The sequence below is a fragment of the Panthera pardus genome, unplaced genomic scaffold (assembly GCF_024362965.1).
Source record: "Panthera pardus isolate Hobbes unplaced genomic scaffold, ASM2436296v1 HiC_scaffold_15, whole genome shotgun sequence".
Lineage (NCBI taxonomy): Eukaryota > Metazoa > Chordata > Mammalia > Carnivora > Felidae > Panthera > Panthera pardus.
In genome coordinates, this window is record NW_026526710.1 from 39,526,020 (window position 1) to 39,552,011 (window position 25,992).

Here is a 25,992-nt window from a genome sequence, read left to right on the forward strand (position 1 = left end):
CATTTATAATTTTCTCAGGTTTGCTTGGACATTTCAGTTGTCTAGAAGTTTGGCAGGCTGTAGATCAAAGATCAAAATGAGTGTTCTTTTATTATATCGCTTTATTGTTTACAATTTCCCACTTGTGTTCTCCTTTGTGGTTTTTTTAAAAGTTTATTTATTTTAGAGAGACAGAGCACGAGTGGGGGAGGGCAGAGAGGGAGGGATACACAGAATCTGAAGAAGGCTTCAGGCTCTGAGCTGTCAGCACAGAGCCCAAGGGGGGCTCAAACCCACAAACTGTGAAGTCATGACCTGAGCCGAAGTTGAATGCTTAACCAACTGAGCCACCAAGGCACCCCACTCCTTTGTGTTTTAGAATGATACGATACAATCTAAACCCATAAGCAACAGTTCCCTCCATATTTATATGACCTAATCCAATTAACTTTATGTACCATACATGAGTGGATTCACAGATGCCTTAAGGAGGGTAAAACATAAGCAAATTCAAATTGTTTCCTCATCTGTTTCTTTCTGCTGGGCACCAGGGCAGCTTAATACTGGCAACAAAATCTACTTCTTTTCTTTTTTTTTTTTTAAAGGTTCTTTATTTATTTTGAGAAAGACACAAACAGGGGAGGGGAAGAGAGAGAAGGGGAGAGAGAGAATCCCAAGAAGATTCCATGCTGCCAGCTGTGGAGCCCGATGCAGGACTCGAACCTATGAACCGTGAGATCATAACCTGAGCCGAAACCAAAAGTTGGACGCTTAACCACCAAAGCCACCCAGGTGCCCCCAAATCTACTTCCTTTCTGAAATGGGGAACAGCTCAATAACCAACAGGGCACATGTATCTTGCATCTTTCTTTCATTTAATCCAAATACTGACACATTCTCTGTCAAATATTTAAGCTGCCTGGTAAAAGGCCAAACAGTATTACTCAAATTCCTTAAATCAATGATTAAAGATTTTTAATCTTGTCTTTCAAACGGCACACTGGAGGTATAGCCTGTAAGAATGGCTGACAAGCCTAGCGGAGATATGAGTTACAAAGTAACTAAAGAAGTCTTTTCAACAAAACCCAAGTTAATTCTTGCCTGGTGTTGATTCACAATAGATCTGTGTCATCCCTTTTGTTACTTAACCATAAAAAATGATCCTGAAGTCAACTATTTATTACTTTTGAATTTATCTACTTATCACCCGATAGAGAATCAAAGGAGTTCAGTACTGGAGAAGATGTAGGAAACCTATAGTTTATTCTAGACCTAACACTTCCCCCCAGTTGCAGAGATAGTCTGAGACAGAGCCCAGTTTTCCTGACCCCACCCCAGGGATGCTCTCCGCTAACATGGCGATGCCTGCTCCTGGCCGGAACTTCAATACTCCTCCTGAAGAAAGAAGCCTCACACTTTGCCTGGAATGAAGAACAGCCATGTGGGCAGAGGCTGAACTGCAGAAGCGGCCGCTGTCCTCCCGGGTGCCTTCACTGTGGACCTGCTAAGAGGGGAACGTTTCCCTCTCTAAAACCCATTGGTTCTAAAGTAGGAACTGATAGTTTATTTCACAGCCGTCATCACCATTATTAGTAATAAACTTTTTACATTTTATAGGACTAACTTTTCACAGCGCCTTCTGTACTGACCTTTCATGCACCAACTTATCCTCATTGCAACTCTGAGTGCAAGTGCCAGTGTTCCCATATCACTGGCGAGAAGCTTGGGGCCTAGCGTGTTATTTGATGGAGGTCTTGTACCCCGGTAGATATGAGTAGGTAGAGGGTTCTAGCTTTTACTAGAACTGGGGTCTTTTAATTCCTCTCTTTTATCCATTCATTTATATTAATTACGACTTCTGTTACTGAGATGACCAATAGTTCTGTAATTGTGAGGGAGAAACTTAAATCTTCGGTGATTTATGTTGAAAACATCTTGGATGATTTGATTCCTACTAAGCCATTCTCTTTGGCCTCTGACTTTTGTCCCCTCCACAAGGACAGTTCACAATTGGGTTCCTATTTGGAAGATTCTCATTCCAGGTGTGCACTGTGTGGCCGGGGCAGTTCCAAGGTCTACTGTGGGCTTGGTCTCCACAGCACTTGAGTTCCGTCTCAAGGAAGGAACCACACCATGCTTGCTGGCCAGTGCTCTTTAGCTCCCAGAAGGCATTCGGGCTGGCAACACCCCAAACTGCCACTGAGGCACCTGCCTTAAATTCTCTCTCGTATATTTTCCAAATCCTGAAATCTGTGGATTTCCTGACAATGCTCTTAAGACCTCAGGGGCTTATTTTAATGGTTACAAAGGGCCGGTTGGGTCAACTTCCTTAGGGCACGACCTCCCTCTTTGGGAGAATTCTGCACCCACAAATCATGGCTGGAACCAGGAAGTATTTTTATTCATGTGTCCCGCATTCCCTTTTTTCTTTTGAGTCGTCTGCCAAAGGCTTCAGGATTACCCTTCTTGCTGCTCCTCGCCTCAAATGTAAACAAATCATAAATTCTGCAGGAAAGCAATGCAAAGGTTTCAAAGGCTGTGTTTACAACCAGGTTTGATCTTCTGAAAACCGAACTTTACTCAAGATAGAGAAAAATCCAAGGAAGAAAGAGAAGAGGGAGATAGCTTGCATTGCATAATTCTCTCTTTTCACCTCCCCGGCCTCCAATCTGAGAGAAACACATTCCTGGTGTTCAGAACCAGCGTTCTCACACATTGACATCTGCAATCCAAGTTAAAGGCATTGAGGGTTTGTATGGGAGTACTGCCCACAAAACCTGTACCTCATGATGAATGATCAGTTAAGTGTTTCAGATCTAGACAATGGCCTCTGTGGATAAGAGAGAATATTCTGAGCTCAGACCTTTTTGTTCTTTCAAGAAGTCTGTCTGCAGACTCAGAGGTCCTCCGAGGACCTACTGTGGCTCCTGAGAGGCTGGACCTTGAAGGCTCGTGACTCCCACAGGGCACCAGGTCCTGCAGCCACAGACCAGAAACATGCATGCAGAGGAGCCATTGGAGGTGGCCTGGCCATCAAATCTACTTGCCCAAACCACCAGAAGCCTGCTTTTCCTGCTTCCATTATTGGAAGGAAGAAAATTCATAGATATGCAGGTTGAGGCTGTCAGCAGTCCCTGGAAAGAATGAAGGCTAAACCTGGGAATATACAGGCGGCTCAGCCATGTAGACTCCTTGGAGAGGGGTCATCAATTTAGAAAAAAAAAATTGAGAGGGCTCTTCATGGATACTTTAACCATCTGTCTTGGTGAGAGGATCTGAAATAACCTTTCCCTTTCCCTTTGTTTTCAAATAGCTGCAAGCAACAGAGAGCACTGGGTCTGCTGACTTCCCCCCCCCCCCTCCGCCCCCCACCCCACACATCTTCCACAGCTGGCCCTGTCCCCGAAGCCATGCCTGCGACCTGCTCCTCCCTGGACTGCTTAGCTGTGATTAGTTATATTCCTTCTTTGGGTTATATTTGCCTTTATTTCTCACACCTCTCGGTCTTGTCTCCTGCTTTTGCATGTAAGATTCTCAAGATAGGGTAACACATAATAGCACAGTGAAGGCGCTTGACTGGACTCTGCCTCGTCATTGACTGAGAACTGAGTCTAGAAGCGTCTAAAATTCAGCTGGTGAGATAGAGGTAGGCTGGCAGTGTCTTTTGATCTGGACAATTGTTCTTTTTTCAATTCTGTATGAAATTCCAAAGGAACTTTGCTGTTTTTCTTAAACTTGTCTCAAAGGTGTGTTTGCTATAAAAACACTCCTTCAAGACAAGTTCCCTAAATCTCCGCTTTTAACTTCATCTTCTCCTGACCAGATGTCCTGGACCCACTACTGGCTATATCTCTGTGGTTACAAAGATGGGATCTGAGGCGCTCACGAGTCAAGAAAACTCACAAGTCAATATTGGTCAATACTGAAAGCCTATCACAAGGCAAGACATTTTATTTGAAATATAAGAAATTTCAGGATATAATAGAGGGATTGTGGCTGATGGATACTTTTTTCAGAAGTGGATGGAGGCAATTTTGCTGTGCACCTTCTGCCAAGCACAAGGTAAATAAATAACATTCAGCAGGTTATGAATTTGTTTAAACAGTGGGTGTCTCACTGGACGTCGGAATCTCTGTATACAACGGTCCTGATCCCTATTTGCAAGTTTTTGGGTTGCTTTGTTTTATTTAAACACAAAGTGTTAAGTGGCAAACTCAGGGGTGAAAATTCAAAGTCACTGATGTGCAGTGTAAACCCCAAATAATAGTGAACTCCTCATAAGAACTTTGCTTTGACCGCTGACCCCGTGTAGTCCGCTCCCACATGATGTGTTCTCTGCAAATGATCTCCCTGATCTTCTTGACAACCTGTGAGACATGTGTGATTATCCCCATCTTACACCTGAGAAAACTGAGGCTCAGAAATTCAATAATGTGCCCACAAACACAGAGCTCTAACTAGTGTCTGCATCCAGGTCTGTCTGATAGCAAAGCTCCTGCTTGTCCTACTGCACAATATTAATATATAAAATCAGGTTTGGCATGTGAGGGAGCCAGTTGGAAATACACTGTAGATACTTTGCAATGCATTTATTTTAATTTTTTAAATGTTTATTTGTTTATCTATTTTTGAGAAAGCACACATGCACAGGAGCCCACGAGTGGGGGAGGGGCAGAGAGAGAGGGAGACACAGAATCCCAAGCAGGCTCCAGGCTCCGAGCTGTCAGCACAGAGCCCGACGTGGGGCTGGAACCCAAGAACCATGAGATCATGACCTGAGCCAAGAAATCAAGAGTTGGACACGTAGCTGATGGTGCCCTGGATCCAGGTGCCCTGGATCTTTTTTTTTTTTTTTTAAATAATTTGTTTTAAAATAATTTTAAAATTGTAGGAGTTGCAAGAACATTACGAAGACATCTCATATCCTTTTCACCCAGAGTACCCATTTATTAGTATTTTGTATTTGCAGGCTCTTTCTCTTGCCTTCTCTCTCTGTCCATATAGTTTGGTTGTACATATTATACATATATAAATAATTAATGTATGGTCTTTTTTCTGAACTACTTGAGAGCAAATTGCTGACACGCTGCTCCATCATTCCTAATGACTCCGGTGTGTATTTCCCCAAAGCAAGGACACTCTCCTATATAAACATCATACAACCATGCCGGTCACTTTCATATATCATTCCATCCTCCACAGACTCGATTTACACGTTGTCAACTGTCCCCACCATGTCCCCTCTTTCTTTCTTGTCCAGGGTACAACTCAAGGTCATATGTGGCAGTTAGTGGCCAAGTCTCTTCAGTTTCTTCTGATTTGGAATGGTTTAGTTTTTCCCTGTCTTTCAGGATCTTGAGTGGAAAAGTATTAGACTTTCATTTTATAAAATGGGTCTGTCTGATATCTCTTAATGCCCACACTAAGGTCACACATTCTTGGCAGGAATCTTTTAGAAATGATGCTATGCGTTGAGAAGTTGCCAGCCATTTAACCACTGGAGATGTTATTCTCCATCACCTGGTTTCTCCACCAAAAATTCCCATTTTCCCTTCATCATTGATAAGGATTTTGTGGATGACAATAGCCTGTTCTCACCAGCCTGTCCCCACTGATGACTCCCTTCTGAATCAACCACCACTATGATAGTTATCAAATCATGGTTTTTTGGGTTTATCATTCCTTCTGCCTACCACTGACATTCTACCGTAAGCATTTATCTGCTATATATACATATGTGAAGAGATGCATGGATTCCCATCATTTAAGAGACTATTGTTATCATCATTAGTTACTTTTGATGCTCAAAGTGACATTTGACCAGAAGGAACATCTTCAAACTGGCTCCTGTCATGACTCCATCATTCACTTTTTTAGCTTTTCCTTATTTTCTGGAGCAACATATTCCCAGTTCACTGCCCCAGTCTAGGAAACAGCCATTTCTCCAGGAAGCTCTCTGGTTCCTTTCGGTGGAGGATGGTGCTCAGAAACCCAGGACCTGGTCCATATGCAGACATGCACACATATGTCCGTATCTATTTCTGTACATGTTTTATAAAATGAGTGCTCGCTGATACATCTAAATCTAGTCCAACCTCAGTTTTCTTTATGGTTTTCTCCTTTTCAATGTTTGTAGATTCCTTCTCTGATGATGAGAAATAGACTCCCATGGGCTCCCATATACTTACTTGTTCAACCCTCTTGGGTATCATTAATCTCTTTATTGTTTCCACTGCCTCTTCGGGCAGCTGCCTCTGTGGTCTGCCATTTTTCCCTTCCTGCCTCCAGCTTGGCCACCAGGCACGCCACCATCTCTGCAGTGTCCCTTGTTGCTACTGTTCCCTGGGCATACTGCTGCCTCCTAACCCCCCAGACCTGCCCACCCCCTCTGCCCCCCTGCCTGCGTGTGCTGCTGCTTCTGCACATGGAAGAGAAGGACTTCAGTCCTATTTGATATACCTACAATTTGAGCCCCTAAACAAAGATACGTAAGAGGGGAGGCAAGCTTGATAAATGAAATGGAGCCTTCTTTTCTTTTTTTCTTGTAGACGAACAGTGCTCAGTATTTTTGATAATGATGCTGTGCTGTGTTTAAGCTGTATTTATAGCCATCTAATAAGTTAGTGCATGGAGCTACTCTCCTGTTAACAAAGCAAACAAAGGGATGAAGTTTAGTCTATTTTAAGAAGAATTTCACATGAGGTACCGTTTGGTACTGTGCAGTCCTATTTCCTATTTCCTAATATGACCAACCATATGTTTTGAACTTGGTTTTATAAAGTAGATACCATTTCCTGATAGCCAGAAAAGCTCAGCGTTCCATCCTCTTTCTTACTTTTTATAAGTGTACGGAGAACATTTCTATAAAAATTCTTACCTGGCCTATTGAGAGGGCAGAGGGGAAGAAGGTAAAACTCACATAGAACTGGGGTGCCTGGCTGGCTCAGTCACTAAGCATCTGACTGCAGCTTAGGTCATGATTTCACAGTTCATGAGTTCGAGTCCCACATTCGGTGAGCTCAAGCTCCATGTCGGGTGAGCACGAGCCCTGCTTCTCTCTCTCTCTCTCTCTCTCTCTCTCTCTCTCTCTCTCTCTCTGTCCCTTGTGGGATTCTCTCTCTCTGCCTCTCGCTCACTTGAGCCCTCTCTCAAAACAACAATAACAACACCAACAACAAAAACAAAAACCTTATGTAGAACTAGGGGAAATGTGGGAATTGTAAAATTACAAAGTTTAAATCAGATCAGCCCTGGAGACCTCAGACCTATTTCCTACCTGTGCCTTTTCAAGAGGCTACAGGAGCAATGATGGAAGTCCATGACTTAAACTTTTTTAACATTTATTCCCCAACTAGATTACTTTAGATTTTAGTAAAATCAGTTATTTCATTTTGTAGTCTTGTTTTGAGGGCTGTTTCTGGTTATTTTGAGGGCTCTCCCATGCAGAGCAATCAGTAGAGTTTTGTGCAAGGATGATGTGAAGGTCCCAGAATGGCACATGATGGACAGAGTCTAGACTCATGGTTAAACATGCACATAACGGGCACCTGGCTGGCTCAGTCAGGAGAGCATGCGATTCTTGATCTCAGGGTCATGAGTTCAAGTCCCACGTTAGGTGTGGAGCCTACTTAATTAAAAACAAACAAGGGGCGCCTGGGTGGCTCAGTCGGTTAAGTGTCCGACTTTGGCTCAAGTCATGATCTCCTGGTTTGTGGGTTTGAGCCCTCTGTTGGGCTGTGTGCTGACAGCTCAGAGACTGGAGCCTGCTTCGGATTCTGTGTCTCCCCCTCTCTCTCTGCCCTTCCCCTGCTCGTGCTCTGTCTCTCTCCCAAAAATAAACATTAAACAAATAAACAAAACCCCAAACCCCCCACAAAACCTTGCACGTAACAGAAGGCAGGCCTGATCTCTGCTGTGGCACCTCAGGACAATGACTTCATTTCTCTGTCTCAGGTTTCAAATCTATTAAATGGGGGTCTTATTATGTGGGGTTGTACTGAGGAATTATAAAAGAGAGAGAATGGGCTTCCACCTAGCGCAGTGCTTGGCATAGGGAGAGTCCAGTGGAGGTCATGATTATGAGGAAGGTCTAATACCTGTCCCTTGACCTTGGTTGCTCACAATCGTTTAGTTAATGAGACGGAAGTACAAGAGAAGTCAAAGCACCATCCTGTTAGCCTGTGTCTCCTTGTGTTGCCACTGCTCCCAAAGCACAAAAGAACTTGGATATTTTAGGAAATTAAAAAAAAAACCAAAAAACAAAACACAAAACCACGTTGCTTCCTTTCTCTGTGTGCCAAAGGGCGTTCCCCCAAGCCCCCACCTTGCCTGTCTTAGGTCAAGCTCCCCAGAAGCAGACCTTAGAGAAAACCTCCAGCACATGATTTATCAAGGGCATGTACCCTGGAGAGACAGGTAAGGGAGCAGGAGAAGCAGGATGGGGAGACAGAGGTCCCCCAGGCAAGGGTGTGGTTTCAGAAGTCCCTCAGGGGATAGGTTGGCCTGACTCGGCAGAAGAATCCTGAATGTAATCTAAGCCTCAGAATTACCCCAGCACCTGTCAGTCCCCAGGCAGGGCTGCCCTGGGGGAAGAAGTTCCAGGCCCTCTGGCTCTCTGCTATTTGGGTAATGTGGTTCCAGTAGACTGAGGGTGGTTGTCCAAGGAAGAGCCTGGGGGCGCTGCTGTGGGATTGAAAGCCACTTAAGTGGGGATGGGAAGGGGTGGGTCATGGGTGGAGCACAACACGTCTACCACGAGACCCACTCCTTTCTCAGGTTGTGGAGGGCTGACAAGGCGGGGGATGATCTGTGGAGTCAAAGCTGCCCTGCCTCTCACCCCTTCCTCTCCTCTCCACGGTTCTTCCTCATCACAGAAGGCAGTGAAAAGTCCCTGGGGCTTCCGACCAGGTTCCCACCTCTCCGCCAGGCTGTACCGCCAAAACATGACTTCTGTCCTGCCAGCCCACTTCATTTTCCCCTTGGTAGGGCCTACGTAATTGTTACCAGCAAACACGAGTCCTGGGATTCACAACAAGGGAAGAGTCATCTGGCCCAGGATAGCGCACAATGAATTGCCAAAGCAGTAGTCGATATCATGGAAGGACTGGTAGTATGGGATAGGAGAGCTGTCTAGGACTGGTGGCTGGCTAGGAAAAGAAAGCTTCCAGGGCTTTTAGGCCAGCCCTGACAGCAGGCCCCACCCTGGTAGAGAGGGGCAAACGTCTTGCCAGTGGGACTGATACAGGCAGAAACGTAAAGGGTTTGGAGTGAATCATGAATCTTTCTGTTCGTCACTGGCGCACAGAGGGAAGAAGAGAGAATTGCTGGGAGGGGCAAGGAGTCCAGGGAAGAGGCTGAGCAGCAACCCACCCCTCAGAGCTTGGTTTGGGGTGGGCACAGCAGGAACAGAAGGGTCCTTCCTCTGGGACTCCTGAAATGTGGGCCAATTTTAGGAATATTTTAGAGCAATTATTTTAGGAGCTACATAGCTAGATCAGTCATGGACTTATACATAAAATTGTGACTTTGTCCAGAGGAGGGGAATTTTTTTTTAATGTTTTAATTTTTATTTTTGAGAGAGAGAGAGTGAGCAGGGGAGGGGCATACAGAGAAGGGGACAGAGGGCCCAAAGCAAAGCAGGCTCTACGCTGACAGCAGCAGGGCTCGAACTCATGAACTGTGAGATCATGACCTGAGCCCAAGTCGGGTGCTCTACCGAATGAGCCAGGCGGCCCCAGAGGAGGGGAATTTTGGTAGATGATAGACTCTACCCGCTACCCATGGTTTGAAGGAGGTAGGATTAAAAATAGACATTGCATCAGGTTGTATTAATCTGATTTCTTAAAAGTGATCCTGACACATTTAAGAGACAAATGGGGGTGTGAACTGCCCGCCCCTGCACGTAGTAGGTACTTGACAAATAATGATCAGAATAATTTGCTCAGAGCCAGTATTGGGATAGTTTGACTTTAGTGCTGTCTCCTTATTTCGTGCAGAGTGTGGCCTGCAGGCTGGCTGTCACTGGGTGCTGACTGCTGAGACAACAGGAGCTGTGCTTTGGTCTTTTTGGCAGGGGAGAGTGTGCATTTGTGGGTGCCTCAGAACACCGGCTCCCAAGAAGACAGAATGTTCCAGAAGGGTAATCACGTATATGGGTGTTGAAGGAAATAAACCACTTGATTTTCCAAGTTCTTTTAGGCTTTAATCCTCCTAGGCCAGAATACTGGGTACCATGTACCTATGGCACAAAATTACAAAATACGCAAATAACACACCATGCAAAGGTGTATTTCCCATTTATCTGTTCCTTAGCCACGCATTTTGCCTCCCCAAAGGGAACCATTGGCGCCAATCCCACATATATCCTTTTAGAGACTCTTTCTTTTGTTTGTTTGTTTGATTTTATTTTAGAGAGAAAGTGTGGGAGCAGGGGAGATGGGCAGAGGGAGAGAGAGAGAATCTTAAAAGCAGGCTCCACGGTCAGTGTGGAGCCTGATGTGGAGCTTGATCCCATGACCCTGGGATCGTAACCTGAGCTGAAATCAAGAGTCAGGAGCTCAACCGACTGAGCCACCCAGGCACCCCTAGATGTTTCATTTTTTAAACAGCCACTTAACCTTGTATTCCAGACCACAGACATACGATATTTTATGTAATCTGTGCATTAGTCATTTTACATGTATAGAGGGGGTCTGCTGGGTAAATTCCTAGAATGCAGAGAACTGCTTGCCTCCCCTGTGCTTCTGTTTCCTTATCAGTCCATTCATAAATCTAATCTGTCGCTCATTTGTTTATTTACTAATTATGTCAACCCCGAAGCCTGTCAGGTGCTGCCTATCACTCTAAGTTCTTGACTGATTTAAACCTAGCTTCCTTTTTTAAGATATAGTATTATTTTGCAAATAGAGAGACTTGTGCAACTATAGAAGTTAAAGGCCTTCTTATCTATTCCCTGCCTTGTGCTCAGACCACCCAGAAGTTATCCTAGTCAGCTGAGTGGGCATCAGCCTTCAAGAGAAGAACACGCCTGATGTCCCCGAGTCCTCGAGACCCCTGGAGGCCCTGTGCTTCAGTTCCACCCAAACCTGGTCCCTCTGCCTTGGCTATGAATGAGTTTGGCAGTGGCTGGGAAGCCAGTCAATTGTGTTCCAAGTGCCAGATGAGTAGGAGAGAGGTCTCATGCCAGCCAGCGGGTAGGTAAGTATTAGTCACACAGGAGCACAAACAAGTCTCTGAAGCCACAGTTAGCCAGCTGTGGCCAGCGGTGTGCCATGGTTGGCTGCCTACAGACACCTTTGTGCCACATTAAGAAAGAGTTCCCATTTGTTGCGGCAACAAAGCCAGCTGCTGGGAATTAGGTGGTAAAGCTCACAGGAGGGGGTGGCGCAGGGACCGAAAGGGAAGGCCGGGCCACTCCCTGCACAAACAATTCTTTGTAAGTCTCCTCTGAATGGGAGTTGGCACCAGAAAAGGAGGTGGGTCAGAGGAAAGGAAGGCAGTTCTCCAAACCCTTGCCACTTCTTCAATGAAAAGAGAGAACACTTGTGCGGCATGGTCCCGATAATGGCATCGGGCTCCCGCCACAGAGGGTGGGATGAGGCAGAAGCGCCGTGGCAAATATTTAGTTTCTACCACTACTCAAAGAATAAGTGACAAGTATTCCTTTCCTTGCTTTGAGTGTGATTTTTAAGTTTAAATCTCAAAGTACAATCTTTATTTTTTGAAAATATTTCCAGAAGTGGATAAATGTTCCCAACGCATTTATAGTGCAAAAGCTGTGCCCTCACTTTGAAAGACGTGTCCGCGATTCTGACATCTTTCATTCATTCAGTGATTTGTGGGATTAGTAATCCATCGAGGGAACATTTATTTAGTGCTTATTTTGTACCAGGCAAAGCTCTCTGTAGAGGAGGGAGAAGGTGTTATGGGATCATCCAGGGAAGACGTTTATTTTGACTGGGGAATCCAGGGAGGGTCTTGAGGATGTTGTAGCATTTGGACCCAAGCCTTGAGGGATGAACGTCCACATTCGATCTCATGGATTCAATGATGGCAGGTTAAGGGTGGATGAAGCCCTGATTTAAAGGGGGAAAAATGCTGTCCCGTTTCTGGTTGCCAGGTTTATATTGACTTTAATGTAAATTCCTACCCAAGAGTATTCGGTCCCTGGTTGTATATGGCATCCGGTCTCTGTGGGTTTGATAGAAAGCATGTTGTCCATGTTCCCTTGCTGAAGGATAATCCTAAATTGCTCTTCATAGCTTTCTACAGCATGGGCCTTGTATCTCCTTTTCAGAAATCACTATTTGGATGAAGTTACTCGGCTTGGCTCATGCCTATAAAAATCCCCATTCCTTACTAATGATGAAAAACTGCCCTGATTGTGTACTTTCCCCCCTCACCTTCGACCAACCCCATCTTTCATAATTGGAAGGGGAGAGTGAATATTCTTTGCTTTTGATCAAGACATGTCTCCTGCCAGGAGCAAGGAAGGATGTGTAGGAGGGAATGTCTCCGACAATAACAATAACAAGAGTAATGAGTAAAAGTTCTCAACAGGATCTCAGGCAACTAAGTTACCCTGACCATTTATGCATGTTTACAGTGTGTGTGTTTTTTTTCTCCAGCTAACAATGGTTCCCAAATGCCTTCCTTCCCTAGGCCCCCTCCCTAGCATGGTGAATGGTCCTGTTTGAATGATAGCACAACAGCTCTCAAAACCAGAATTTCATTCCTGCTTGGTTTTGGCAGTGCAAAAAGCTAAGTGGGGTGCCCTTAGGTTTTGGTTATGGGAAGGCAAGGCATTCACTGGGCGCGGTTCTGGACTTCACAGCTGGGGGTGTCTCATGACCTTCCTAGGCCAAAATGCAGCTTATTCTCCAAGTGGCTGAAGAAAACTTTTGTTCAGTTCCCTCCACGTCTCAGCTCTAAGGTAACTGAAGTTGTGATCCTCTGTTTAAGAAACAGACTGTGACTTCAGCAACAATTAACTGACTTCCTACACATCCCTCTGTACCACCTCTTGGGTGATTTAAGAGGAAACAAGATTTCCTCCTCCCCGTCTCCACTGGACAGAGCCTCCTCCAGCTTGGAATAGCCCAGTCTTCGCTCTGCGGCCGCAGGAAGTTTCTGTCATCCTCCGCACCCCATTCACATCCTGGTAACAGGAGGATGAGCAGGAAGTGGAAAGTGTCAGGACAAAGCCTTTCAAGCTCACAGTTGGCTCCAGGCAGGGCAAAGCGTGGGCCTTTAGGAAAACAATACCAAACTTTCCAAATGGTTCTGTTAATGGTTCTCTACAAATACTCTACACAGTCGTGTTAGAAATTGTTGGTCACTGAGATGCTGGGCTACTTATTTATTTTTTCTTTTCATTTTGCTACAAAAAAAAAAAAAAAAAAAAAAAGTCAGATTTGAGTGTTTCTCTCCAAACTCTCTTTCTGATTGTTTGGGATACTTTTGACAGAAGACAGGACAGGCCACTGGTAGTCCTCTGGTACAAGACAGTAGCCTGCAGCAGCCCCTATGTTCAGGATCAGAAAAATTGGTTAGCCCAAATCAATGATCTAAATTTGGGAAAAGGCTCCCCCCCCCCCCCTCCCCAAGTGCCAGCTGCCAGCTTGTTCTAAACCTTTGGACATAGCACATCACTTTTCCAGGCCTCAGTGTCCTTATTCATAAAATAAAGGCGCTGGAATCATTAAGGTCTAATGTTCTCTGAGATAGTGAGCCTCTGACGAGACCCACACAGAGGCCCTCTGGACTCTCAGGAGGCAACCAATCTCAAGTACGCCTCAAGCCCCTTGTCCAGGAGGCACTTCTCCATGTCCTCTGTCCTTTCCTCCTGTGTGAGGCTGACCTCTGAACTTCAGCAAATCCTCACTGACTAGGTGTCAGGCATGGTCTGGGAGCGGGGCTTTCACACAAGGGTCCTCCTGAGTCTCTATCAGGGGGATCTTTTTTTTTAATAGATTTTTTTAAAGTTTATTTATTTATCTTGAGAGAGAGAGAGAGAGTAGGGGAGGGGCAGAGGGAGAGGCAGAGGGAGAGAGAGAGAATCGCAAGCAGGGATTCCCTCCCGAGCAGGGAGCCCCAATACGGGGCTCAAAATCACAAAGCGTCAGATCATGACCTGAGCCGAAAGCAAGAGTCGGACTCTTAACTGACTGAGCCACCCAGGCACTCCATGAGGGATTATTTTTAATCTTAGCCTAAGAATCACAAACTAGGCCCAAAGATGGACCTGCTTGTAAGAACTCCTTTTTCGTCAGTGCCTCTTATTGAAGCACTCTTGCCCTTATTATTATGCCGCTTACTGCACAAAGCCGGGTGGAAAATAATCTGGGATACTTCTCCATGCCCTCACCTCACCACCTGCCCCTTTTCTTCTTCTTTTAAAAAAAATTTTTTTAAATGTTTGTTTACCTTTGAGAGAGACAGAGTGTGAGCGGGGAAGGGGCACAGAGAGAGGGAGACGCAGAATCTGAAGGAAGTTCCAAGCTCTGAGCTGTCAGCATAGAGCCCGGCATGGGGCTCGAACTCAAGAACCTCGAGATCTTGACCTGAGCTGAAGTTGGGTGCTTATCTGACTGAGCCACCCAGGTGCCCCTACCCCATTTCTTCTTTAGCTATTGAGGAATAATAGGGAAAAGGAGCTGTTTTGGTTAGGAGGTTGGCATTTACCAAAAAAAAACATTTTCCATGACTAATTTCCAGATACTGCCCATCCATTACCTTGGAATGTAAATATATTTGAAAAGCAGACCTGTACTAATGCTCTCCCCAACTCCCACAGCTAGAGATCTCAGGGTAACACCTCTTTGCCTTGGTGTGAGGTTGTCATTCAGAAACTTCTTGAGAGATGCAGAAACCCCAGCTGCCTCTGATTCCAAGCCAAAGGCAATGCTACCTGGCAGAGGTACTTGTACACAGAGCTTCCCTGAATTTAGAAAATAATGGACCATGATGGAACTCAAACAGATCTTTTGGGAGTTATTTATCTTTCTTCCTTGCTTTTATTCCTTGTTTTATTATTTTTAAAAACTATTCCTTGTTCTAGGGGCACCTGGATGGTTCAGTTGGTTAAGCATTCGACTTCAGCTCAGGTCATGATCTCATGCTTCATGAGTTCGAGCCCCCATCATGTTCTGCACTGACAGTGCGGAGCCTGCTTGGGATTCTCTTTCTCCCTCTCTCTCTCTGCTCCTCCCCTACTTGTGCTTTCTCCCTCTCTCTCAAAATAAGTAAATAAACTTAAAAAAATTATTTAAATAAAAAAGGGGTGCCTGGGTGGCTCAGCCAGTTAAGCATCCGGCTTCGGTTAAGGTCATGATCTTCCCATTAGTGGGTTTGAGCCCCGCATCAGGCTCTCTGCTGACAGTTAGGAGTCTGGAGCCTGCTTCAGATTCTGTGTCTCCCTCTCTTGCTGCCCCTCCTCTTTCCCTCTCTCTCTCTCTCTCAAAAATAAACATTAAAAAAATTAAATTATTCCTTGTTCTTTTTTAAAAAATTGTTTAAACATTTATTCATTCTTTGAGAGACAGAGAGCACAAGCAGGGGAGGGGCAGAGAGAGTACAAAGTAGGTACTCAATTAATGTGAGCATTCTTCTCTATTCCCACTTTTCACTGCATACAATGTGTGCATGCACCTGCTCAGAGTTAGTATCCTAAAGAGCTGGGGAAACAGAGGGAGAGGAGAGGAGGAGACCCATAGGTGCTGGTTGGGACCCTTCCTTTCCAGAATATAATTGTACAAATGAAATATTCAGCTCTCAGTGAATGCCTAGGGCAGCCTTCAAGGAGAAGGGGCCGTGAAGGGGAGCAGGTTTTATCTGCCTGATTTGCCCTGGAGGCCCCAAAGACTTTACACTTGTGAAAAAATGAGTTCCAGGTCCTTTTTAAAGCATCGAGGGTCTGAATTGTCCCCTTTTCCCTCGGCAACAAATGCCTGAACCACATTCAGTTGAGGACTTCACCAAGTGCAAACCGCAGCCAGGTCATTGAATCTTTGCAAGGTCAGCTGAGGCCTGCATCTTTAGAATCTCACAAGTTAGAGCTCCCTTGGGAAGCCAGTGTCCATGAACCTGGAGGCCCGGATGATTCAGTCATGGGCGACCATAAAAAAGGCATTGAAATCAGGCTGAGATGATGGCTGATTCCACTCTGGTTTATATCGTTTCTCCTTTTATAGAACTTAGATGAGAATCTGCCACTCAGAAGCTTGGAAGTCTAAATCGAGAAGCATCCAAACAAAACTGGGGGACTCTGAGGAAACTATGGAAGAGTTGCTTGTGACATTGACATCACCGCGGAATGCAAGAGACTGGCCAACTCTTCTAGGCCTGGTTCTCCTTCATGTAACCCCCTCCTGGGCTTCTCCACGCATCCTTGCTGATGTGGGTCTTCTTCCACTGCTGTCCTGTATTTGACTCAAGCCAGCTGCCGGGCTCGTCCGTGGCTTTTGAAATGCACGTAGCTTTCTACCTTAATTGCTCCTGCTTTTCTGCGGCTGTGACTCTTCATCCGCACATTCCTGAATCTGATGAAATTCTCTGTTATGGGACACACTTCCCTCTTCGTGTTCAGGAAAACCGTGCTTTGGTTAGGTTCCCAGATTGAGGAGCCCTCTCCCTGGCTGCGTGGCTGGTCGCTGTCCTGCGCTGACCATCTTGCCCATCCTGGCCAGGAGCCACACCATCAGCTGTGCCATTTCAGCCTCCACAGCCTCCCTCTGACTCAACCCCAGTCTCTATCCTACACTTCCTTTGGTCTCCACTGACTCTGGGCGCAGTGATTTCTCTGACTGCCTTTTTACATTTTGGGAAAAGGCTGCTTGCCCTGCGTCCTAGTTTTGGATAGGAAGTAGTTGCTTCTAAGCAACACGTTGGCCTGGTTGTCTGTCTTCTTGGTGAGGTAAGCTCAACATAGATTTGTTGTGTACCAACCTTGTGGAGGGCACTCTGCCAGGCACTACGGGTCCAGAGAAGCTCTCGGCCCAGGGAGCAGACCAGACACGGATATTGCATTGCAAAACAACATGGAGAATTGAGGGCTACAAAGAAGGGGTACTGAAATACCCTTCGAGTGTTTGGTTCAGGCAAACCTGATGCTTGTGACCCGCCTGCATTCCAACTGTTTGGGCTGCTGCTCTGAGTGGACGGTGCCCAGACAGCAGTGAATATCCGGAGACAGAAGCAAGCAGAGCACCAAGGAAGGGAGACTTAGCCCAACCACTAGGCATCTCATAATCCCGGGTACTGAGCTGCTGACTTTAAAGAGGAGGAAGAGTCGGGTTAAGGAGGAAGGGAAGGGTGTACCAGGCAGTGGCTCCCAGTGAGAGGAGGTGTTAAAAGGCACAGTGTGGGGTGCCTGGGTGGCTCAGTCACTTAAGCATCCAACTTCGACTCAGGTCGTGATCTCACAGCTCATGAGTTTGAGCCCGGCATTGGGCTCTGTGCTGACAGCTCGGGACCTGGAGCCTGCTTTGAATTCTGTGTCTCCCTCCCTCTCTGCCCTTAACCCACTGATGCTCTGCCTCTCTGTGTCTCTCTCTGTCTCTGTCTCTCTCTCAAAAACAAATAAACATTAAAAAAAAAAAAAAGGTAGAGTGTGGTAGAGTGTGTTCAGGCATCCCTGGATGGCCAGGTCCGCGGGGTGGAGGAGAGCAGTACAGACAAGCTGCCCTGTGAACTATGGGCAAGCTTGACAGAGACTTGGCCAGATTTTTTAAAAAGTATACCTGGTGGCCAAGAGGAACATGGAGTTAAAGGAGACAAGGCTAGGGAAACACGTCCAGTTAAGGACTCTTTGCAACTAAGGGATCCAGGAAATAGGCAATCCGGTTCTTATGGGGGTTTCTTTCCTTTCCCTTTCATATTTCCCTCTTCTTCCCCAGCTTTGAAGCAAGTGACTAAAGCACCACTATCTTCTTCTTCCTTCTCCTCCTCTTCCTACTTCCTTTGTTTTGTTCTTTTTATTTTTAAATAATTATGGACTCATAAGTGGCTGTATAAATACTACCGAGCCCTCTTTGGCCTTCCCCCAGCTTCCCCAAAGGTATCAACTTGTGTAACTTTAGTACATTATCAAAACTAGGAAACTGACCTTGTACAGAACTGTGAACCAGGCTATAGATTATATTCAGATTTCACCCATTTTAACATGCCTGTGTGTGTGTGTGTGTGTGTGTGTGTGTGTAGTTCTGTTCAGCATTATCACCATGTATATTCAGATGACCACCCCCTAAATCAAGGTACAGAACCATGCCAGCACCACTGGGGGGACCCCACACTGCCCCTTCCCGGCAGCACCACCCGCCTCGTCCCGAGGTGCATTCTAATGAGTTAAAGTAAAGCATGTGTTCAAACTGCTGCTGACTCATAAAGGGGGAAAAAAAAAGACCTTTCTTGGCATATCTGTGTCTCTGGAATTTTTCTCCCTTACTCTGTGTAGATCATGTCTACCTCCCTAGAGAACATGGGTGTGTGTTGGGGGGAACCTAGGCTTTGGCTCTGAAGAATAATTATTACCCCATGGATGGATTCGGTCCTGCTCAGCTTTTCCTGAGGCTGAGAATGGGGGCTCTTCTTGCCCGAGCCGTGCACCCGTCTTATAAAGTACCTCTTTTTTTTTTTTTTAACATTTATTCATTTTTGAGAGACAGAGACAGAGTGTGAGTGGGGGAGGGGTAGAGAGAGAGGGAGGCACAGACTCCGAAGCAGGCTCCAGGCTGAGCTGTCAGTGCAGAGCCTGATGTGGGGCTCAAACTCATGAGCCATGAGATCATGACCTGGGCCAAAGTCAGATGCTCAACCAACTGAGCCACCCAGGCGCCCCTAAAGTATCTCTTTTATGAGAGCTCTTAGGTCCCCAGTAGAGAATAGAGCTAAGGCTTAGGAATGGATAGTGATTTTAAACATATATATGTTTAAACATCCATTTAAACATGGATATGTTTAATACAGATGTACAAGAAATCAATATTATGTGGCTGAATACACACTTATTTTATAGACTTTAAATATCATTCTATTTCTTTAAAAAGGCCCATTCTTTGCCAAATGATGAATCATTAATTCAGTAAGAGCCTCTCATCCTCACTCAGTCCATTGTGTATTTGGGAGTTCATAACTATCACATACATGTGGACTGACCTCATCACAGGTATGTTTCTGAGATTTATATGTAAAGTAAATTTTTCAGGGACACCTGGGTGGCTCCGTCGGTTAAGCGTCCGACTCTTGAATTCAGCTCAGGTCATGATCCCAGGGTCGTGGGATGGAGCCCAGGATTCTCTCTCTCCCTCTCTCTGCCCCTTCCCCACTGGTGTTCACACTGTTTCTCTCTCTCCATCTATTTCTCTCTCTCTCTCTCTCAAAAACAAATTAAGAAAATAAAGTAAAATTTTCAGTATTCAGTAGTGTAGTGAATCAAAGCTATTATAATTTTGGAGGCATCATAATAGCAGTTTAGACTTGGAATGGCATTTGATATCATCTGGTATAATTTTTTCCTTAATTAAAAAATCACTTTTCTAAAGCTCTGATACTTGTAGGGCAGCAGCCACCCTGTGTCAGATAGCTTGAATCATTGGTGCGTTTTCCATTTGTTTTTTAGTCCCAAATCTTCCATCCTATGAATTTCATTTACTGGTTAAAGTTTGTCCTTTTGAACTACTCAGAATACTGTAATCCCTTTTCCAAGCCCAGTCTTGTTGGGATGTGGAAGCAGTTCTTGTGTTTCCTTGAAGACTTCTCTTTCTAGTATAAACACCTTCACTTCCTTGAACTCATGCTCTTAGGCCTTGTTTCCCAGACTCTTCACCATCTCTTCACTTCCTCAGGAAGCGCTCGCGTTTACCCATGTCACTCTTAAGACGTGCTGTCTGCCATTTCTCTGTTATCACAGAAGGAAAAACAACAACAAAGTTGGACGGACCTCACTATATAAACCACATGTAGGATATTGAATACTTTAAACAGTATCCTGCTTTTGTGATGTAAATTCTCTGCCTTTAATTTTCCCTACATTCCTGTAAGAAAAGTTAGTCACATGAAGACTTCATTTATATAGTAAGCATTTAATAAAAGTTCACTTTTATTATTATTGCTAATTTAAAACAACTAACACTATATATTTTAAAAAAACAACAAGAGGAAAGAAAGAAAGAAAGAAAGAAAGAAAGAAAGAAACCCAAAAAGCCACAAGAAGTGATTAAAGTCATGAATATGGGGAGAAGTGAATAACTGAGGACAATAAGGCAGTTTCCCCTCAACTTTAGTCAGTTGATAGTCAAACCTTCCTCTTTTTTTTTTCAGTGTTTATTTTTGAGAGAGAGAGAGAGAGAGACAGACAGACAGACAGAGTGTGAGCAGGAGAGGGGCAGAGAGAAAGGGAGACACATAATCCGAAGCAGGCTCCAGGCTCTGAGCTGTCAGCACAGAGCCAGACGCAGGCTCGAACTCATGAGCTGTGAAATCATTACCTGGGCCAAAGCAGGACGCTCAACGGACTGAGCCACCCAGGCACCCCATAACCTTCCTGACTCTTTAAAGAGGTCTTGCCTTCTGAAGGATAAACAGAAAAAAATCAATTCACTATTGATAAGCATAGACAGCAATCTCATTTCTTTTCCTGAGATAAAGCCTAATTGGGCCTTCCTTCCTTTCTTCCTTCCTTCCTTCCATCCTTCCGTCCTTCCGTCCTTCCTACCTTTCTTTCCTTCTTTCCTTCTTTCTTGCTTTCAAGAGGAAGAGTGGTGACGTCCTATTTCTGGGTTTTAGAAATAGTTTTTAGGTAGTAAGACACATGTTTTCTTGTTTCATTAAGAATTGTTGGTATGAAGAATCTGCTATTCATGCTTAAGGCTATGCTGGGTCATAGTAGCAAATATAGTTAAGACTTCTATTTATAATATAGAGAGTTTGAAGTAATTTAAAAATTCCAGAGAAATTGCAAGAACAGTGCAAAGAACTTCCAAATCTCCCTGCCCAATTTCCCCAACTATTAATATTTCACTGTGTGTGCTCTATCACCATTTCCCTCTCTCCCTGATGAGTTTTCCCAGTTTTGTTGAGATATAATTGACATATAACATTGTATTAGTTTAAGGTGCACACCCGAATGCTTTCATATGTGAATATAATTGTAAAATGATTACCACAATAAGTTACCATCCATCACCTTGCATAGTTACATGATTTTTCTTGTGACGAGAGTTTTAAAAAAATATTTATTTTGAGAGGGGGGAGGGGCAGAGAAAGAGGGAGACAGAGAATCTGAAGCAGGCTTCTTTCTGTCAGCACAAAGCCTGACCCAGGGCTTGAACTCACGAATGGTAAGATCATGACCAGAGCCGAAGTCAGACGCTTAATCAACTGAGCCACCCAGGTGCCCCATGATGAGAATTTTTAAGATTTACTTTCTTATCAACTTTCAAGTATACAATACAGTATTGTTAACTATAGTCACAGTGCTGGACATTATATCCCCAGGACTTACTTATTTTATAACTGAGTGTTTGTACCTTTTTACCACCATCACCCATTTCCTTCACCCCACACCCCTGACTCTTCCTAATGGTTACCATTAGTGTCTCTCCGAACCATCTGAGAATGAACTGCACACATAATGCCCCTTAAATCCCAAATATTCTGGGGTGCGATTCCCCAGCACTTCACCATATAATCATTAAATAACTTCCAACTCAACATTGATAAATCATTGCTGTATTGCCAATAGATGCCGTTCAGATTTTGCCGTATGTCCCATTAACGTCTGCTTTTGGTTTCTAGTCTAGGATCTCATCCAGAAACCTGATGCGTTTAGGTCCCATGTTTCTTCCGTCTTCTCCAGTCTAGAACAATTCCTCAGTCCTTCTCTTTCTTTAAGGCCCCTGCCTTTGACAGTTTTAGAGAGAACAGGCCTGACCTTCATCAGGACTAGTTCCTTGTCACTCATTCTCTGGTTCAGTCTAGAGTTTATCCCAGTTATTTGTTGTTATGCTAATGACCGTCTTTTTATTTCCAAGATTTTTGATTATTGACATCCATTAGTTCATGTTTCATTTCTTACTATTTCTGTCTCATAATTTCTTATACTTGTTTGTCTATTTTTGTTTTTAAAATTATTCTTATACTTTTAAAATGAAAGTTATTCCATTGTTTGAGCCCTCTAAATGATATAGTTTGTGTTCTATAAAGTAAATTTAGTTTGGCGTGAGTTTTATTCTGATTGCTGATTTCATCGGCTTTCTTTCATTGAATTAGCCTTTCTTACTCTGGCTTGTCCCCACTGCTTCCCCCTTGCCCCCACAACACACACTGTTTTTGAGATTTCCTCCACCAGTTCTCTGGGGTCCCCAGGTCAGAGCCAGGTTCCAAAGGGGTTTTCAGAACTTTGGTCCTGCAGGGATTTGGAGCTATCACAGATCTGGTTACAGAGCTGGCAGGCAGCTTGGCTCAGTTACCAGTGGTAACTGTGTCCTTTTGTCTGCCTGGGCCTGTCGGTTGCTCAAAGCGTCAGCCCAGGCAGTAGTAGGCACTAGGTTTTTTCTTGTCCTTCCTCTGTACCTTTCACTGTTGGAGGTGACCTTCTTCCCCTCATTGTCTTTGGCTGCACTGAATGTCCTTTGCGGCTCTCTCTTAGACCAGGGGCCTGTTGCTTCAGCCCTGCTCACTCCTTTGCATTTATGATCCATTTCACTGCTTCAGGCTTGGGCTTAGGAATTGAATGACAGCACTTGTGGGTGGCTTCAGGTAATACATAATAACCAGTGCCCCAGACCCACCTGCTGGGATCTCTCATCTGGACCTTCTGCAGGAGCTTCCCAACAGGGCTCTCTTCTTCATGTTTGCTCCCACAATCCATTTGCCATTGAAAATGTACATGGAAAAATGATGTCCCTCTTTAACTGAAAATCCTCCTGGTATCCCCTTGCTCTCAAGTTTAAAATCTTTCAGCATAATTTACAAGGCCCTGTTAGATCTTGTTCAGCCTTTCTTCCAGATTTATTTATGCCACTCGCCCCTGGATCACGAATCTCCTCTCTGTAGTCATGTTGGCTCCCTTTCAGCTCCTGGAAACACTGGTGTCCCACATACTTCAGGCCTTTACACAAGCTTTCCCCTCTGCCTGAAATCCTCCTCCCCCCTTTACATCCCTGCCTCCCTGATTAAATCCTAGTAATCCCCAGATCTCAGCAGGGATGTCTTGTCCTCAAGGAGACATCTCCAATGCCCATGATTCCCCCAGCTTGGGTGACCTTATTATAAACCTTCAGGGGCCTTCTAATTTTTCTTTAAATAGCTTATTTATTGGTATGTTATTCACATTTATTTATGGGATTATTTGTTACTACCTGAGGATTTTGTTCACTGTTATATCCCCAGCATCACGTATGGATTATAACAACTCCCTACAGATTCATGAATGACAAATGAGCCCTCCAAGCCCCACATGGTCTGACCCCTGTTTCCTCTCTGACCTCATTTCTACCACTTTCCCTCTCTCTCACTCTGAGTCCCACTGATCACGTTGCTTTTCCACAAACTTAGTAGGTATGCTCCTGTGCGCAGGCCTGTCTTAATCGGCTTGGGCTGCCATAACAAAATAGCAAAGCATGGATTCAACAACAGAAATTAAGTTTCTTTATTCCAGAGGCTGAAAGGGAAGATCAAGTTCCCAGCAGGGTTTGGTTTTTGGTGACGCTTTCCTTCTTGGCTTGCAGATGGTAGCTTTGGCCTTACATGGCCTTTCCTTTGAGCATGGGGAGAAGGAGGGGAAGAAGTGGGGAAGGGGAGGACGAAACAGAAGGAGAGAGCACTCTGGTATTTCTTCTTATAAGGACACTAATCCTATCAGATGAAGACCTCACCCTTATGAACTCCTTTAACCTCAATTACCACCTAAAGGCCCATCTCCACATTTGGCTACGCTGAGGGTTAGGGCTTCAACATGAATTTGAGGAGAACACAGTTCAGGCCATGGCATTCCACCCCTGCCCCCCCCCCCCAAATTCATGCCCTTATTATATGCAAAATACATTCTTTCCATCCCAACAACCCCCTAATTTTTAACTCATCCCTACGTCACCTATAAACCCCAAAGTCTCTATCAGCTAAATATCATGTCAATCAGGTATGGGTGTGACTGGAGATACAATTCATCCTGAGGCCAAATTCCTCTCCAGCTGTGCACCTGCAAAACCAGACAAGTTAAGTGCTTCCAAAATACAGTGGTGGGGCAGCACAGGATAGGTATTCCCTTTCCAAAAGGGAGGGATCTGAAAGAAAGAGGTGACAGATCCCAAGTAAGACCAAAACCCAGCAAGGCAAATTCCATTAGATTTTGAGACACAAAAATCCTCCTCTTTGGCTCATCACTGTGCCTTCCAGGCCATCCTGTGGCCCTAGAGAGGGGTCCCTGCTTGTGTCGCACTGCTGGGTGGGGGTCCTATCCCCACGGCTCTGGCTGGTGGCTGCTCAGCCTGTTGAAACCACGTTGGTGGCCCCACCCTTTGAAACTGAGATGGAGGTGGCCCTAATGATCTCTGAATCACCTTTGGGGTCCTTGTTCCCTTTTCTTTAAGAATAGTGAGCATTTGCAGCCAAACAGCAGTTTTGTCCAGTTCTGTGGAATCCAAGAAGTCTGACAGTCTTCCTTCATTTATCTTTCATTTCTTTCCCTTGTCCTGGCAGTATTTCTGCTGGTATAATCCCATCTCTTTCTGGCTTCTTCCAAGGTGGCTGATTAAATTCATGGTTCACACCCATATTGATCTCCTTATCAAATGATGTTTCAACCACACCCTTGTGTTCTCTTCAGAACACTTTCTTCTCATTTTTTTTTTTTTTTTTTTTTTTGCAGTACGGATAGGCAGAGAATTTTCCAAATCTTCAAGTTCTGGTTCTTTTTTGCTTAAAAAAAAAATTCCTTCAATTTATTTCTCTGTTCTCATTTTCTTTCAGTGGTAAGAGAAAACCACACCATACCTTCAGCACTTTGCTTAGAAATATCCTCAGCTAAATACCCAACTTCATTGTTGGCAAGTTCTATGTTCTATAGAATGCTAAATCACAATTCAGCCTGGCTCTTTCTCACCATATGGCAAAGATCTATTTTCCAATGACCTGTGCTTCACTTCTGCCTGAGACCTCACCAGAAAGGCTTGTGATGTCATTTCTACCAACATTCTGTTCCTGTATTCTCTAAGAAGATGGAGACTCTCTCTACAGCTCCCCTCTGTTCTTTCTGCGACCTCACCAGAACTGCCTTTAACATCCACATTTCCAACAACAGTCCTTTGGTGGCAATTTAGGCTTTCTCTGGCAAGCACCATCAAACTCTAACCTCTACCCATTACCCAGTTCCAAAGCTGCTTCTGCATTTTTAGGTATTCGTTAGAGTAGTATCCCCCTCCTTGATGTCCAACTCCAGTCTGCTTGGGCTGTCATAACAAAATGCCACAAACTAGGTGCCTTAAGCAATAGAATTTTTTTTTTTTTTTTTACAATTCTAGACTCTGGGATGTCCAAGCTGAGGGTTCCAGCAGGGTACGGTTGCTGGTGAAGGTTCTCTCCCACTTCTCTGTTTCATCTCCTCGGGAGCACTGAGCACCGTCCAAAATTCCACAGGCTTCACTTGCTTGTTGTCTTTCTCCATGAGAGGTAAGTGCCAGGAGAGCAGCCATATATCCCTGGAGTTCATTGACGGATCCTCAACACTTAGAACATGGCCCGTGCCAACTAGATATTTGCTAAACGAGGGAACGAATCGCCTCCCATTGTGTATGTGTTCACAAGAGTGTGTGTAAAACAGGATAAAGAATATTATTTACTGTTTACTTTGTTCTCACTGATGAGGAAAGAAAGCCTTGTCACACCTACTTTAAACCTAAGGTTATTTTCTTCTTCACGATTTTAAAAAATTCTTATTCATTTTTACCTCTTGAAGCCCAACAGACATTTCCTCCGCATATGTGTTTGGTTTTATGTTCCTGAGATGTTCCTCTTGAG

At 44.7% G+C, this 25,992-nt stretch overlaps 1 protein-coding gene across 3 annotated transcripts in view; it reads left to right on the top strand.

Annotated features, from left to right (window-relative positions):
* Positions 1-25,992, top strand: part of GATA6 (GATA binding protein 6) — a 122,512-nt gene that overhangs the window by 65,151 nt on the left and 31,369 nt on the right. Inside the window, exon 7 of one of the 3 annotated variants that reach the window (XM_053902499.1) lies at positions 10,946-10,981. The exons of 1 other annotated variant lie outside the window; for it this stretch is intronic. In XM_053902499.1, coding sequence (XP_053758474.1) covers positions 10,946-10,966 — 21 coding nt within the window. In that variant the 3' untranslated portion in view covers positions 10,967-10,981. Of the gene's footprint in view, positions 1-584; positions 618-10,945; positions 10,982-25,992 lie in introns of those variants that run through there. One more of the 3 variants, XM_053902500.1, reaches the window with a different exon arrangement.